The sequence below is a fragment of the Tiliqua scincoides genome, chromosome 9 (genome assembly GCF_035046505.1).
Source record: "Tiliqua scincoides isolate rTilSci1 chromosome 9, rTilSci1.hap2, whole genome shotgun sequence".
Taxonomy (NCBI): Eukaryota; Metazoa; Chordata; class Lepidosauria; order Squamata; family Scincidae; genus Tiliqua; species Tiliqua scincoides.
In genome coordinates, this window is record NC_089829.1 from 17,114,520 (window position 1) to 17,129,878 (window position 15,359).

At 47.3% G+C, this 15,359-nt stretch overlaps 1 protein-coding gene across 2 annotated transcripts in view; it reads right to left on the bottom strand.

Annotated features, from left to right (window-relative positions):
• The window catches only part of VAC14 (VAC14 component of PIKFYVE complex), a 110,357-nt gene that overhangs the window by 46,002 nt on the left and 48,996 nt on the right, over positions 1–15,359 (bottom strand). For both annotated transcript variants that reach the window (XM_066637646.1, XM_066637647.1), the window contains one exon: positions 6,865–6,997. In XM_066637646.1, coding sequence (XP_066493743.1) covers positions 6,865–6,997 — 133 coding nt within the window. The remainder of the gene's footprint in view (positions 1–6,864; positions 6,998–15,359) is intronic.

Below are 15,359 nucleotides of genomic sequence, written 5' to 3' on the forward strand. Positions count from 1 at the left end.
AGGACAGCAGGCATAAGGAGGTTAACGAGGGGTAGGGTGGGGGGGGTTGGGAAACAAAAATATTGGTCAATTACTCCCAGCCTTAATAATCGGGACATGTTGAAGGAGCCAACCACAAACAAGAAGAGCCATTCATGTCCAGAACAAGGACAACCTTCAGATGACAGCATGAAAGGGCAGGTTCTTTGAGAGTCTCATCACAGAGCAATTAAAAACGAATCCAAGTTCTAACTATGGCAAAGCAACGCACGGATTGCCACCAACCTGCAAGCAGCGACAGTCACAGAGAAAACTGCCGAGCATCCTAATGACTCTTACGTAACTGCAGTTAAGAGACTGTGTCCCCTACTCAAAACCAAACAGAAGGAACAAGAGGAGACTGGCCTGAATTAGAAGGGGGCCAGACTCTCTTTCCAAACAGGCTAGAGGATCACTCAACATGCAAATTGGATGCCCAAACCCCACAAGGCACCATTCCTGGAGGGTACACAAGTGAGAAGGAATTTCTTGCCTGATCTCATAAGCCCACAGTTTCGTTACATCTGCCAAACAGTTCAGAAAGTGGCAGATGGGTCAATCTGATCAGCCTGCTACTCCTGCCCTGCCCCTCAGCAGCCATTTAAATGGAGGGAAACCTCAGGAGAGTCGCTGCCAGTAGATAATACTAGGCAGGAACAACCATGGTCTGGCTTGACAGAAGGCAGCTTCTTATGCTCTTCATCGACAGTTGCTCACATCAGTCTCTTGCTACCCTCAGGTCTCCTGTTCCCCATGCCCAAATGCAGCTCATACACCCCCTGGAGGACTGGTGTCTCCCTGAGGCTTACAGTAGGTGGAACAGCCATGTACACTGATGGTATGACAGAAAGAACAGCAAGGTCATGATCCATTCTCATGTGGAAGGACGAGTAGAGAAGCCTGTGCTTTGATCCAACTGCTTGCAGACCCACAGAAAGAGCAAGACCTATCAGCTCAGCTGCCTTTCACTTCCTCTGTGCTGCAGTTGGGGAAACCAAGAGGATTTTTTTCCTGCTTGGCACAGGAAGGCTCCCTGCATCGACCAAGTTTGGGAGCTCTTGCTCTGAAGAGAATCCATTATTTCCCCCGTCGGGACTCTGCAATCAAGCTGGCTCCTCAGCACACAGGAAAAACAAGGCTGAAAGACCCATCACTGCCTGCGCTCATGCTGCCCACTGTGGCACAACTGCTAGACTAAGGAACATTTACATTTTCCTTACATTGAAAACTGCTGCCTTTCCCCAAAGCAAAGCACTTGGGGGATGGACGGACTCTGTGAAAGGAGGGCAACAGGCCAGAGTCGCCCTGCCTAGCTGAGCAGAGCTGTCTTGTCCCAGGCAGGCCTGCTTCCCATCACAGGAGCTGAGTTCACAGCCGTTTGGCTTAGCTCATACTGCCATTTTTTTCAAAGAGTCAGAGGCTCTGCTCTCTCCCTAGCTCAGCTGCATAGAAGTGGAACCAGTTCACATTAAAACAATCAAGTGTTCTGTTCCACCTGCATTAGCCACAGCTGGTGGGATAGGCAAAAGGACATCCCGGCTTCTAGGAGCCACCAACAGAGCAAGGCTGTTGGTGAACCTCCCCCCCCCCACCCAATGAAGCTGGCAAGATCTTGAGTAACTGCAGTTCATTAAAGCCCATGCTTGTGCTCCAACAACAACAAGCAGTAAGCAACTCTTTTGACTTCCAGAAGCCCAAGGATCTGGGCAGAATTCAGCACAAAATTGTCACAGCAAAGCAACTATTGGGAATAGCTGCTAGGTCACAGAATATCTGCACATTCATTCCGTCTTTCTTTTTGTCCATACACCACCACAGGGAATTTAGTCAGTCCATTGGAAAGCACTGCAAGCACTCGATGAGCAGCCCAACAGCAGCCTGAAACAGTAGAACTGAGTCGAGCTCAGACTCAACAAGTGGACGTCAAAATTCAGCCACACTCAGCAGCCCTGGTACTGCCTTGGCAATTATCTTGGCTCACAAAGATACAGAAACTGGATTGTAAGCAAATACCCCTGAAGACTGTATAATGAATGTAAAAGACTCAATGTGGTTTTGCTTGGGCTGGCAAGACAGGTTTAACAGCAGCAAAAACTGTAGCCGAATTTTGCATTATTTTCTTTTCAAATCAATAAAATAAAATTTTTTTAAACCCAGAGCTTGCATATTCTAGATGTCCATTTTTGTACTCAACAGAATGGAGCTGCCAGCACATAACTTGGTTGCAGAATCACAAGGTGGGGGATTGGTTGGTTTTGGTTTAAATAATCTGTTTTTCACCCTCTCTGGACAATAAGGAAAGCCTGGAAAATGGGCTGACATTGTCTGAACAATGCTCAGAAACCAGGCTTGGGAGAAAGAATCATTTCCAAACAGAAGCTTCAAAAGAGTATTCTGAAGAGAATTCCTCTGGCAGGGAAACTGCCTTGTGCAACAGGGTGTCAACAATTAAAGGAGATGCACAGTGGAGAAAGTAGCTCTTGCGTGTTGCTGCCTTTGGTCTGGTGGAGAGCTAGCCCTGGGATTGTTTTGTTTTACATAAGAACAGCCCCACTGGATCAGGCCATAGGTCCATCTAGTCCAGTTTCCTGTAGCTCACAGCGGCCCACCAAATGCCCCAGCAAGCACACCAGATAACAAGAGACCTGCATCCTGGTGCCGTCCCTTGCACCTGGCATTCTGACATAGCCCATTTCTAAAATCAGGAGGTTGCACATACGCATCATGGCTTGTAATCCGTAATGGATTTTTCCTCCAGAAACTTGTCCAACCCCCTTTTAAAAGCATCCAGGCCAGATGCCATCACCACATCCTGTGGCAAGGAGTTCCACAGACCAACCACACGCTGAGTAAAGAAATATTTTTTGTCTGTCCTAACTCTCCCAACACTCAATTTTAGTGGATGTCCCCTGGTTCTTGGTGTTATGTGAGAGTGTAAAGAGCATCTCTCTATCCACTCTATCCTTCCCATGCATAATTTCGTATGTCTCAATCATGTCACCCCCCCTCAGGTACCTCTTTTCTAGGCTGAAGAGGCCCAAATGCCGTAGCCTTTCTTCATAAGGAAGGTGCCCCAGCCCAGTAATCATCTTAGTCACTCTCTTTTGCACCTTTTCCATTTCCACTATGTCCTTTTTGAGATGTGGCAACCAGAACTGGACGCAATACTCCAGATGTGGCCTTACCATTGTTTTGTACAATGATTTTGTACAATGATTTGTACAATGTACAATGATTGTACATTGATTTTTACTTTATAATGTATTTATATTGTAGATACTATTTATTGAGAACTAGTATAACAGCTGCCAAGAGACTGAACTAGCAGTTAGAACTTCTCCAGTCCAAGTCAGGCTTCTGCCATGAAGTCTCACTAGTAAGCATCAGGCAACCTGCCCTCGCTCAGTCTCAGGCAACCTGCCCTTTCTCAGCCTAAGTCTTGCCCATCTGCAATATGGAGACAATTATACTGTACCTTACAAAGTTGTAAGGATTAGAGCACCACAAGATACTTTGCACATTTGGAAAGCCCAAAGTATTTCTTTAATGGATTTAGATCCACCTTTATGGAGATCATCCTCACAAGGCAGCTAAAATACAGTTCTAATAAAATTACCACAGAGCCCACCATAACTGCAGTAATAGCAAGAAGATACATACATGAAAAGCAAGCTCAAGGTTGCCCTCACTAGTGGCAAATAAGGGTTGCTTTTCAGGAAGTTAAATGAGGAGCTCATGGCTGCTTTCTGTGTTATGTTCACCAACTGGAATGTACTGTGGCTAGGAAATGGCTGAAACTGTGCTCACTGTAATGCTGTAAGGCAGTGTTTCTCAAACTGTGGGTCGAGACCTACTATGTGGGTCATGAGCCAATTTCAGGTGGGTCCCTATTCATTTCAATATTTTATTTTTAATATATTATTGATGCTACCATGGATGTGACTGCATTTGGGGACATGTTACAGATCTATACTTTTAACAGGCTACTCTGTATATGCTTTTAACAATGACAGTAAATGGAACTTACTCCTGGGTAAGTGTGGGCAGGATTGCAGCCTAGGATTGTTAAAAATTTTCCTGCTTGATGATGTCACTTCCGATCATCACATCACTACTGGTGGGTCCTGACAGATTCTCATTCTAAAAAGTGGGTCCTGGTGCTAAACATGTGAGAACCACTCCTGTAAGGGCAAAGAGGCTGCCCCACTCAATGTACAGCCACTCCCATGGCCTCAGCCACTACATGGAGTCCCTTGAAACAGTTCCAACTTCTGCACGCAGGGAGCCATTATGCACATCAATGAACTCCCACACCTGCAATGGCACAAATACTAGACATGAAACGGATCAATTTACACAGGAAGCCAGAAGTGGTCGCCACATGGAGGTGCAGTCTCAGAGCCAAAGACTGCAGGTGGGGGAAGCAACCTTTTCCCGTTGAAACCAGTATGACAAGCCACAGGCTTCTTCTACACTTCCAAGCTGCATTTCCTCTACCGGTTCCTTTGCCTGTGGAGGTCCAGGAAGCATCTGACTGTCCACTGTGGGAAATGAGATGCTGGACTAGTTGGGGTCCACACTGGTCTGATGTTAAAAAAAACAAGCAGACACTCTGGAGAGAGAGAGGCACAAATGCTCCCCAGTATGGAAAAGAAAGGTTACTTCTGTCCAAGATGCACCTTGGTCCCTGGCCCAGCAGCCAAGTGTTCCGTTTTAAGTCTCTCCCTGGGCTTCCAACCTTTTCAGCAAGCAGAAAACATAAGAGCACAAGATTCATTGCTGGCCACTGAGACTCAACAGTCACCCGTGTTATAAAAATGAAATAGAATGAATACACTAACATCACAAGAACAAAATAAAAAAATTCAGTTGTTTCCCCTACCTGCCTGGCATATTTCAGGCAATCACCTCTGCAGTCAACACACAGGCGGATTATGTGCCTGTAAACAGAGCAAGTTTCAAGAACAGTCTCACGGTTCAGCCTAGGAGGAGGTGCTCACATGCTTTCTCTCCTCTTGCTCATGTGCCTTCCCTGAAGGGTGGAAAGAGCAGCTTCCTTGCTCAGTCCCTTTTGCAACTGCCACACTGGGTGCCGAAGAGAGAAGCCACCCACATGCAGCGCTAGCAGTGGAGGGAGGGGTTGCAGGACCATACAGATAAATACCTGCAGACCATGTGCAAACTCCTAGAGCTGGGCAGCATCCTGCTTCCCGAGAGAAAGTCTGTCAATACTCACATTAGGACAGAACCAACAGAAGCTCCATATGAGCACAGAAGGCCTAGAGAAGGATGCCCACAGCCCTTAAGAAGCTCTTCAGAAAACAGATACAACTCCTCATAGGCACATGCACACAAAGGTAGTTGCAAATGCACTTGGCAGTGGTGAAGAAAGCAAGAGAGAGTGTCTCAGCAAAGCAGAAGAAGCGGATAGAATGTGTGACTGAGGGACTGGTCCCTTGCGCCAGAAGGGAACTGAGCCTACTTTTGACAGAGAAATTCTCATTGATGGTTTTCCAGAACAGATTGTTAGTCCCAACACAAAGACAATAGGTCTGCTCCTGCAGAGGATGCTGGTTCATGTGGTTGGACAGGCAGCAATGTTTGGTGAACCACAACAGATGTGGTCACCAGGAAGCAAACAGAGAATGCATCTGCTTTGCAAAGAAAGGTAGCTGCAAACTGAATAGTTATCAGGTGCAGGTTGCAATCCCATGCACATTTTCCTGGGAGTAAGCCCTGCTGAACATAGCAAGACTTACTTCTGACCAGACATGCATAGGTTTGTGCCCACAATGTACCATCTGCAAAGGGCTGCAAGACAAGAACTAAGGAGGGAGACAATGATGTTCACGCAATTGAGGGAGGAAGAGGTTTGCCTTTCCACAGACAGTCAACAATTGTTCCAACAAACTGGATATGCTGAGTGATAGATTATGATTTGCTAAGATCTACAGAACCTAAAAGATCTCTGGATCATAATTTCATATTCTTCCTCATGTAGTTCTTCCTAAATTCCTCACAGGCACTTGGGTGCACCACAGAATAATCTAGCTCAGTCACCTGCAAACTGGAGATCACTGTGTCCTGAAAAACAGCGCTTACTGCTCTGCCGCATTGCTGCTTATCTCGCAAGCTGATCTGTGCACAGGCACACTCTGGGCAGTTGCATCTATTGCCCAGTGTCCCAGCCGGTTACAGAACAGGATATCTGGGCAGATGCGACTGCCCAGATCATCCCAGTGCACAAATCAGCTTGAAAGATAAATGGTGAATGAGAAACCAAGCCCTGAATCCACACAGAAAACCACCAGTACCTTTCCCCACAAGGAGGGTGAAAGCAGTGCAAAACACAGACAGACAGAGGGAATAGAAGCTGCCCTCATGTGTGTGTGTGTGCCCCTCTGCTGGTAAACAGGGCAAGAGTTGCATCTATCAATTGATGGAAATTGACCCTTGCACTTACTGCACTCCTCAATAGGACCCAGCTTATGCATGCAAAGGAAAGAGAAAGAAAGAAATAGTTGGAGAACAAAGGGACCATGCCCACCTACCCTTGAGGGGGGAAAAAAAACATTGTGCAATTCTGGAAAAAGAGCCTCTGCCTTGAAGAGCGGCTAACACTAGCAGTTCAGCTGCTGTGAACATGCCAGTTGGGAGTGCGGAGCAGAAAGGTGGCCTCCACATCCCTTCAGGCTTGTGCATGAGCCACAGTGATTCCTCTTGAGGGAAGGGGAAGGAGAAGGATTGCCAGCTCCTGAACATTCCCCAAGCAGAACCTGGAGAGGCACAGAAGCCATGTATAGAACAATGCAGAGCGGTTAAGGAGAAAAAGGTGGCCTGGCAAACCTGATGATAAAGGCTCCCCGGATCTCCAGGAGTTTCCGCTCACTGCTGAACCTTCTGAGTAGGTTGATCATGAACTTATAGAAGTAGGAGTTCATGGTTGGAGTTGAGGGAGAGCACTCCATGCCTTTGGCACCTGGAAGAGCAAACAAGAGGAAGTTACCCCTTTTAGAAAATACTGTGAATTGTTCTGATCTGCCAGAGGAGCTTTGCTCCTCCTGCCAATATCATTCTGACCAGAAACTAGAACGTGCACTGTTCGACACAACCACCTCTAGGCATCCATCCTTCTCTGGGGAAGGAAAGGAGATATTTGCAAGTTAATGATGCTTTGTCTTGAAAGGTGGGGAGGCATGGAAAAAAAATGCATGACTTCCTAGAGAACTGCCAGGCAACAGAGAGCTCTAGCACAGCAAACAAAAACCAATGCTGGAAGCTCAAGGAACTTGACAAACCAAGGAGACATCTTAATTGTTAGGCTGTCACATCAAAGCCAATATCTCAAAAGGGTCTTTCAGAATGGGTTAACAAAGGAAGTCAGTTAAACAGTATGGAGAACATACTGATGACTGGACCATGGAAAGACCTCCTATGAAGCTTTAGCTACCTAGGTGAAGTATGCTCACTAACTTATACCAACTTACAAAACCCCAAAACAGCACCTTACATCACTGCTCTCTCAGCAGGTTTACTTTCAGGTCTGGAAGCTAAATCACCAAGTCATGAAGAAGACAAGTAAAATACAATCCTATAACAAAACCTACAAAACCTGTCTCTTTGCTGGCAAAAAGGCAGAAGGTGGGGCAGGTACTCACAGTAATAAACACAAAAACAGGTTCCCCAACTCTCGTATCCCTTCAAACCCTCTCTATGGAGGGAAAAGCCTACCTATGGAGTAGGCACACAAGCTCATCCTTAAATGCTTGGTATGATTCTGAACCCAGGAAAGAGACTCTCTCTTCCTTCACCCTCCATCTCTTCTTTGCAACGAAGATGTACACCAGCACCAGCCTCTTCTCTATTTGTGTGGGTCAAACAAGCAAGTGGGGTGGTAGGGAGGCACTCACGACACCGGTTTCCTGACATGTGCACAGATTTGTTGTTCTGCCCAGACACTTCACATCTCAGATAAGCTGAACATGGCTATCAAGGAAAACCCCAGAAAGCTGAGATAAGCAAGGTGAGCATTAAGTCCGCATGCAAGTGGACCCCTCCCTGGCACCCAATGCCCTCCCTAGCCTCATAAATGGTGTGTCTGCTTTATGCAGCCAGCGTGAAGAGCTCCGCTGCCCCTACACCCTAAATCTGCAGTATTAAGCACTCCAAGAAGCCCCTTTAATTCTTTCCAGCCCTTGGTGAAGAGTTTCGCTTTGGAAAGCTATCAATTAGGGCTCTCAAACTTTTTGCTTCCTCCCTGTTCCCACAGAAGCCTCTCTGAAACATCTCAAAAGGCACGCTGAACACATGACAGGCATGTCCCAACCGTTCTTTTGAGTCAAGGCTCCTGAAGTTGGTTCCTAGTTTCCAGTTTGATGTAAAGTTGTAAATGGAGCCAAGCGAGGCCCTGGATTTTAAACCATGGGATTTTAAACCTGAAATGGGCCTTGGACCATCCAAGTGTCCATTTAATGAGAAGCCTCTCAACTCCAAATGTTTGTGTGCCTGCAACCTCAAGCAGGTTCCTCCCATCCATCATGGTAAAAATCACAGTCATAAAGGAGAGGCTGAGGTTCTGTGCTCAAACGAGTCTCCCATGACCACAGAACTGGAAGTGACAATGACCAAAAGCCATCTCCTGGTGACCTGGATCTATTTACATGGGATGCACCGTGTTGGTTCCTCATTTCTAATTGTGACTCTCTCATGGGGGACAGAACAAGCTGTTTAAAAGCAGACGGAATTCACAGGAATTGACAGTCCAGCCTCTTAGCTCCTTGCCCAAGGGAAATCTGAAGGTCTCACACATCCACTCTCATATGTGAGGACATCAAAGAGACAGGCTGAAAGGATCTCTCCCCAGAACTTCTGGCTCTTCTGCCCTCAGCGTGTTGCACCCATACCCAAACTATTCAGTCATGGCCAACCACAAATGTTTGGTAAATTAAGGCCGGGAACACACCAGAGCTCCACACTGAAAAGACCGTCTCATTCACTAAACCCCTTCACCCCTTCACTCTCATTCACTAACCCCTGTTAATTGGGTAAGAGGCACTTTTTCAAGTGGGTGCTCCTTTTTTAGCAGGGGGAGAGTAACTGGCCCACCTCACCCCAGCACTGTCTGTTCTAGTGGCTGTCTGCTGGTATTCATTTGCATCTTTTTAGTTTGTGAGCCCTTTTGGGACAGGGAGCCATTTAGTTATTTGATTTTTCTCTGTAAACCGCTTTGTGAACTTTTAGTTGAAAAGCGGTATATAAATACTGTTAATAATTAATAAACATGTCACAGCCCAAGCATGTCTACTCAGAAGTAAGTTCCCTTGTAATGGGTTCCTGAGAGTAATGGGGCTTGCTTCAAGGAACATGTCCATAGATGGATGCCTAAGTTAGTCAAGGGCACCCCATGTGCTGAAGATGGGGAGCAGGACATATAACGTTCCTTCTACGAAGCTCCATCCAGTGGCGTAGATGGAAGGAGGCAGGGCACTCAGCCTGGCAGGGAGCATCAGCGAGGTGGGCAAGTGGCTGCTCCCTTCGGAGCCATTCCTGGCAGGGGGAGCAAAACTGAGCCATACAGAGCTCCAAAGAGAGGAGCCGCTTGCCTGACTTGCTGAGGCTCCCTGCCAGGCTGAATGCTCCGCCCCCCTCCAGCTACGCCACTGGCTCCATCACCAGCATAATATGAAGTTGTGATGCCGTGTCGCTCCTTCCGGCACCTCAGACTCTCTTAACTTCCACACACTGTTCTCCGAATCTGCAGAATTACACTGTGGAAACTGGCAGCAGGCTACCTAGAGATCCAGCCCTTCCCCTCCAGATCTTTTTAACACACTTCTCCAGTTCAAGCGCCTTCCACTGACAGGCAGCTTGCTCACTCTGGCCTAGTAAAATGCAACCATCAAATCCTCTTTGCTATTTACATGAGTCAGAAAACTGGGAAGGCAAGAGGAGGTGTCATCAAAACACTGCCAAACTAATTAATTTACACTGATACAGCTTCACAGATATAGAACATGCCAGATTGTCTGTGAGCACACATATGGCGATGCCCATCATCACAATGGGGTGGCTCAGCCGCTTCAGCTCGTGCGTGGGCAAGTCAGAATGTCACCTTGTCTTCGAAGAATTGCTCAGAGCAGCTCTGGAGGTTTCCTAGAAAGTGGCTGCAACAGCGCAATTCAAATTGCAGAGGTGGGTGGGATGAGCCTTTGCCTGCCCTTCCGCTGACCCCTGCACCTCTCACGTCCCTGCTGCTTGCCACAGCAGCCATGCTCCAGTGGGAACAGAAGGTCCACTAAGGGAGGAGCAGACAGAATGCACTTTTCCTTGACTGCCCCATCAGCACAGAACTAACAAGCCCAGGCCAGTGGTTCTGGGCACCAGACCACACAACCAATCCAAGAAAAGTTGCTTGGGGGCAGCACTATTTACAGAGGAACCTATGAAGCAGCCACACAGGATCCAAGAGGTGTCCAGCAAGATCACTGGAATGCTGCATGAGATCCTGGGATGCTTCCTTCTTGGAGCACGGGGGACTGAACGGCAGCTGGAGAACTCATCGAAGCAAACATGACCAAAAAAATTTTGTTAACTAGACGGGAGCTCCAGAAAACAACACCACTGGGCATGGGATAGAGGCTTCCCTTTTCTGTTGCAGGCCAGAGAAGAATTGAGGGCATGTGTGTGCTTAATTTTCAACCAACAGTACACAGGCAAGAAATCAACATCAATTTTTTTTTTAAAAGACTGTTGCGCAGGGACTAAAGCCTGTTAAAAAAAGCTTGGGAGAATTCCAGTAAACGACTCCAACTTCACGTCCAACAATCCTCCATGGAAAATTGTAGCTCCTCCCAGAAAATGAGGCCCCCACAGTACAGTGCTCAGTCTTTGCAGGGATGCTTCATATCCCTTTAGGATTCTTTTTTTTGTTATGCAGGTATAATAGGTGTATGAGGGGGAAAAATGAAGATCTTGCATGTTTCTTGATACTCACTACCTACACAGCTCCTTCAGACAATTGTCCCTGCTCCAAAGAAACATGCAAACACACATATAGAAGAAGCAGCTGGCAAGAAAGCTCTAGGGTCAACCCCTGAAGCACACCAGCCTTCCCCATGGCCGAACATTGGGAGCCATGCCCCTCATCTAGGGGTGCTAAGTTCAAACACTAGACTGGGAAATGGAACCACCAGGCCAGAGTGGTCACTTCTGGCTCTTATCTCCCTGCTCTGCATGCCTAATCCCTGAAGCCTATTTTGCAAGCGAGCTCAGATTAGCAGGAGTGGCTAACTCTGACATCTGCCTCCTCCCTGACCTCTCCTCCAGAGAACACAACTACCTTGTTTTAGCAGGCTGGAATGCTGCAGGAGGGGCATAAGTCAGGGCGTTTGACGCTGCAAGGACCAGGATCATCTCCCCTCCTCCTCTTCTCTCTCCCTCCCTTGTCCCAACCCTATACAACTTAAACAGTTTGATAGGATGAGATGCAATACCTGGGGAGGGTTCCGTACTTCACTCGGACCTCAGACGGCTTCTATAAATCTAGCCCATTCTAAAGAGTTTCAAGCGATGTAGAACTTGAGGGGGTAAACCCATCACACTGAAATGCAAGGAGAGGGGGCCTTTTGGTCCTACACTACATCTGCAGGCATTCTAGGGATGAGATTCACTGCATTCCCTAGCCAGCCACTTGCTTGCACACCCTCTGTCTCCTTGTCTTCACATGACAAGACAGCTGATCTGCTCATTCAGAATTGTTGGCCAAGCATTGCAAGGTCACAACCTAGACCTTCTCATCTAACACAAAATCACGGGTCTGAAAAGTCAGTAGCACATTTCCGGACCCCACCCTCTCTCTTTCATGGTTTCTGAGCAGGACACGATCCACATGCAAGTTTTTCACTAAAGCTACAGCAAGCGTGAACTTGAACACAGAGGCAAATCTGCTGGCCGCTGAAAACTTTAAAACTCCCATTGTGCACAATGCAGAACTCTCAGCAGCCACAAGTCACAGACTGCTCACTGGGGCTTTTGGTAAACGCATGGAGCATGTTGCTGTTCACAGTACATCACTTAAGCAGTCCATAAAGTGCTTCAAGTGCATTAGATCCCTCCAAGGGCACTATAAGGTAAGTCAGCTGTCCATGCCAGGTCAGCTTTGGTAGACAAACTAAAAACTGTAGTCATTACAATCTTCCTCTGCACCTCCACACCACTTGCACAAGGGTAGAGAAAACCCCTTGCTTCCCTCCACAGTTCCATGTTTGGAGATGGAAAGGGTGAACATGTGGTGGTGGTGGTAGGAATGCAACAGCAAAGGAAGCAGCCATCACCCACTCCAACAGCAGACTTGGCAAGGCCAACCTGAAGTGGCAACAAAAAATATGGAAGTGAAAAGTTGCCAAGGCACTCCTAACTCCTCAGCAGCTTCTGTGCAGGTTCAGCAGCTACCTGGGTTTGATTATGTCAGAGGGTTACATGACTGGATGAGAGGAACCCACCAGGCCATCCCATTCCTTCACCTAAACAGGCAGGTTTGGCTGCCCAATTGCTGAACGGAAACCACTCTCAGTAGAAAGTATGGTTAGTCCAAACCTAGAGAGGACCTAACATACTTCCAAGCACACAGCTGTTTGGGAATTACATTTTCAGACAAGGGCTACTGCAGGAGGATGGCACAACAGCTTTGAGGCTGCTGAACAAGCACGAGAAGCTTGTGGGGATTCGATATGTCCAAAGGTTAAGAAAAATGGGGCAGGGGACACACCACACCACCTCTCCCATCTGCTTCAAGGAAGTTGATGGGCAGCAGAGGCGGCACAGATTTGATGGTCATTGTGGGAGTGAGGTTGTCCGCCAGAGCGCAGGTTTGAGGTGATGCTCCCTGTTCTTCCTTACCTGTCCAGAGAATGTCCTCAATGGGCAATGCAACAGAGCTTTCTCCCAAGCAGAGAAGACAAGGTTCACTGCAGAGGAGACAGTGTGGGGGTGATGTTTCTTGAAAGCAACTCTGCTTGCACTGGTATTCCTGGGCATTCTGCTGCCCAGGAGGTACAAGTACACATGATGTCCCCCCCAGCCTCACCTGGAAGTAACTGCAGTGACGTGATGACAGTCACCACAATTACTTCCAGCAAGTTTGGAGTCACTGTGTACTGCTCCGATTGGTTGCCCATTTTTTCTGCTATGTTTTTAAAGTAAAAGATGCAGATGGCCTAAATGAGCACTGCCCATGTCTTCTGCTTTGCAAACAAAGCTTAAAAAGGGTGGCCACAGGTGTAGTGGATGCTGGTAGTGCCCCCACAGGCATGCCACTTGGGAGTACTTGTCCCCCTTGGTCCCCTCTAGGTATGCCAGTGTCTGTTTGCTATACAAGGTACGGTTAACTATCCATTTGTTTTTAATTTATTTTTAATAAATTCTTGTAAAATTAATGTTTAAAACTTGCATTTTTTAAAAGTTAGAGATAGGAAGAAAAGCATTCCTCACAATGCTGCTTCAGTGGCAGTTGAAAAAGAACTGAAGGTTGCTCCACCCATGCTGTGCATGGGATTCTCCCCCAAACACCAGGGCAGAATGCTAGAAAACGTCTTGGACACTGCCAAGCTCAGCTCTGCGCATGCACAGACTCCATAACGTGCAACTCCACAAAGACTACGATATAGACCTTTTGTAAACACAGATTCTGGGGAAAATGTGGGCAAGGAAGAATGAAATGGCACAGACCCGAGGAACCAATCTGGTCAGGAACCAGTGGCAAACACTCAACAAAAATAGTGATTTCACAACCAACCAGTGCGAACAGGCCGACAGAACGAAGTCGGGGCTTGCAAAGGAGCCTAGCAACAGCCCAGGGTGGCTCACCACAAAACGCAAAGGGGGCTATTTTGAGGAACAGACAGGCTCCTGATTCTTCCATCATTGCCATTCTTTCCTGTACATCCCATTCTTTTCCCAGAAAGACCTCAGGCCCTCTGCCACATGTTATCCTTTCTAGGTCAGAAGCCCCCCCTCCCCCAATGCTCTACAAAGCAGAGCAATGACTGGCAGAGTGAACTCAGTCAACTGAACTCTCCCCTCCTAGTGACTGCAGGAGCAGATGTTTGTCGACCTCTACCGGACTCTTCCCCATGTGCCACACCACAGCTTATGCACTAAAAACCAAGGGGGAAAATATCCTCCTAGGCAATTCTCCAAGCAGGATCAGACCCCATGCTTCCTCAAACTCAGCAACCTGCCTTTAAGAGCAGCTGGCCAAGTGCCTCTCATGAATATGTACATGTTAGGTGGACAGTAGAAGCCTGTACCAAACTAAGTCAGTAACTGAAAAGTGGCTAGCAGTTCCTAGCTGCAAGAATGTGAGTAAATAAACAAAAAGATTGTTGTCTCTCCTTTGCTGGCCAGAAAGGACAGACAACAAGAATTACAACCCATTGGAATGTTTAACACCTTAGCAGACAGGAGAGGCACCAGATCAAGCGTGATGGAATGCACCTATGGATCTCCAGTCGGGAGGGGTAAGAACTAGGAGGGCTAGCAACCAGGCCAAATTCGAGAAAGTTTCTGATTGGACAGTCTAAATAAGTATGAAGTCACCTCAGTAATATTGGCATGAGACGTATAATAATGAGTGCCCAAGGGGTGTGGTGTCTTTCTTGGACAGAGTTTTGGGTGCAACATCCTAGACGCGCTTTGAGTTCCATTGTCCAACATGGGCACCTGGCCTCATAGGTAGCCCTGGAGCTAAAAGATCTACAAGAGTAACTGACCCAGGTGAGAGATAGGGATTAATAGAGATAGCCAGCTAGCTTTATTATTTTATTGCTGATACATTTTCTAGATGTTTATGCCTCTAGCATTTGCTGCCTTATGTAACCTTACTTATGTGCATAAGTACTTAATAAACTAAAATACCTTTTACTAAGCTGTTTCATTGTCTGTTGGGGACAAAGGTTCAGAATCCTGCCTAGCCGTTCAGCAAGCTACCAAGTGCTCATTGAGGTCTAGTAACTTGAGGACTGAAGCGTTAATTGGAGAAAGCGCTTAGTGCCTGCAAGGGATAGAATTAAGCCTAGAGGGTAAGCCTAGAGGGTCTCAGTATCCCTGGACTGAGGCACTGGCACATACAGGGTGGTGGCAGTACTACTGGACGGGGGGCCTTGAGGGCTTTAGGCTTCAAGAACCAAGAACTCTGAGCATTCCAACCCCCCCCCCCCAAGTCTGCGACAGTGCCCCAGGCAGACTCACAAGAAAGGTCACGATGGAGACTGCCTCTGTCTTGCTTGGTTTACTTCTGGCCTTAAACACGGGGGTTGCCCCCATGCTGCAAATATCTTGTCAGT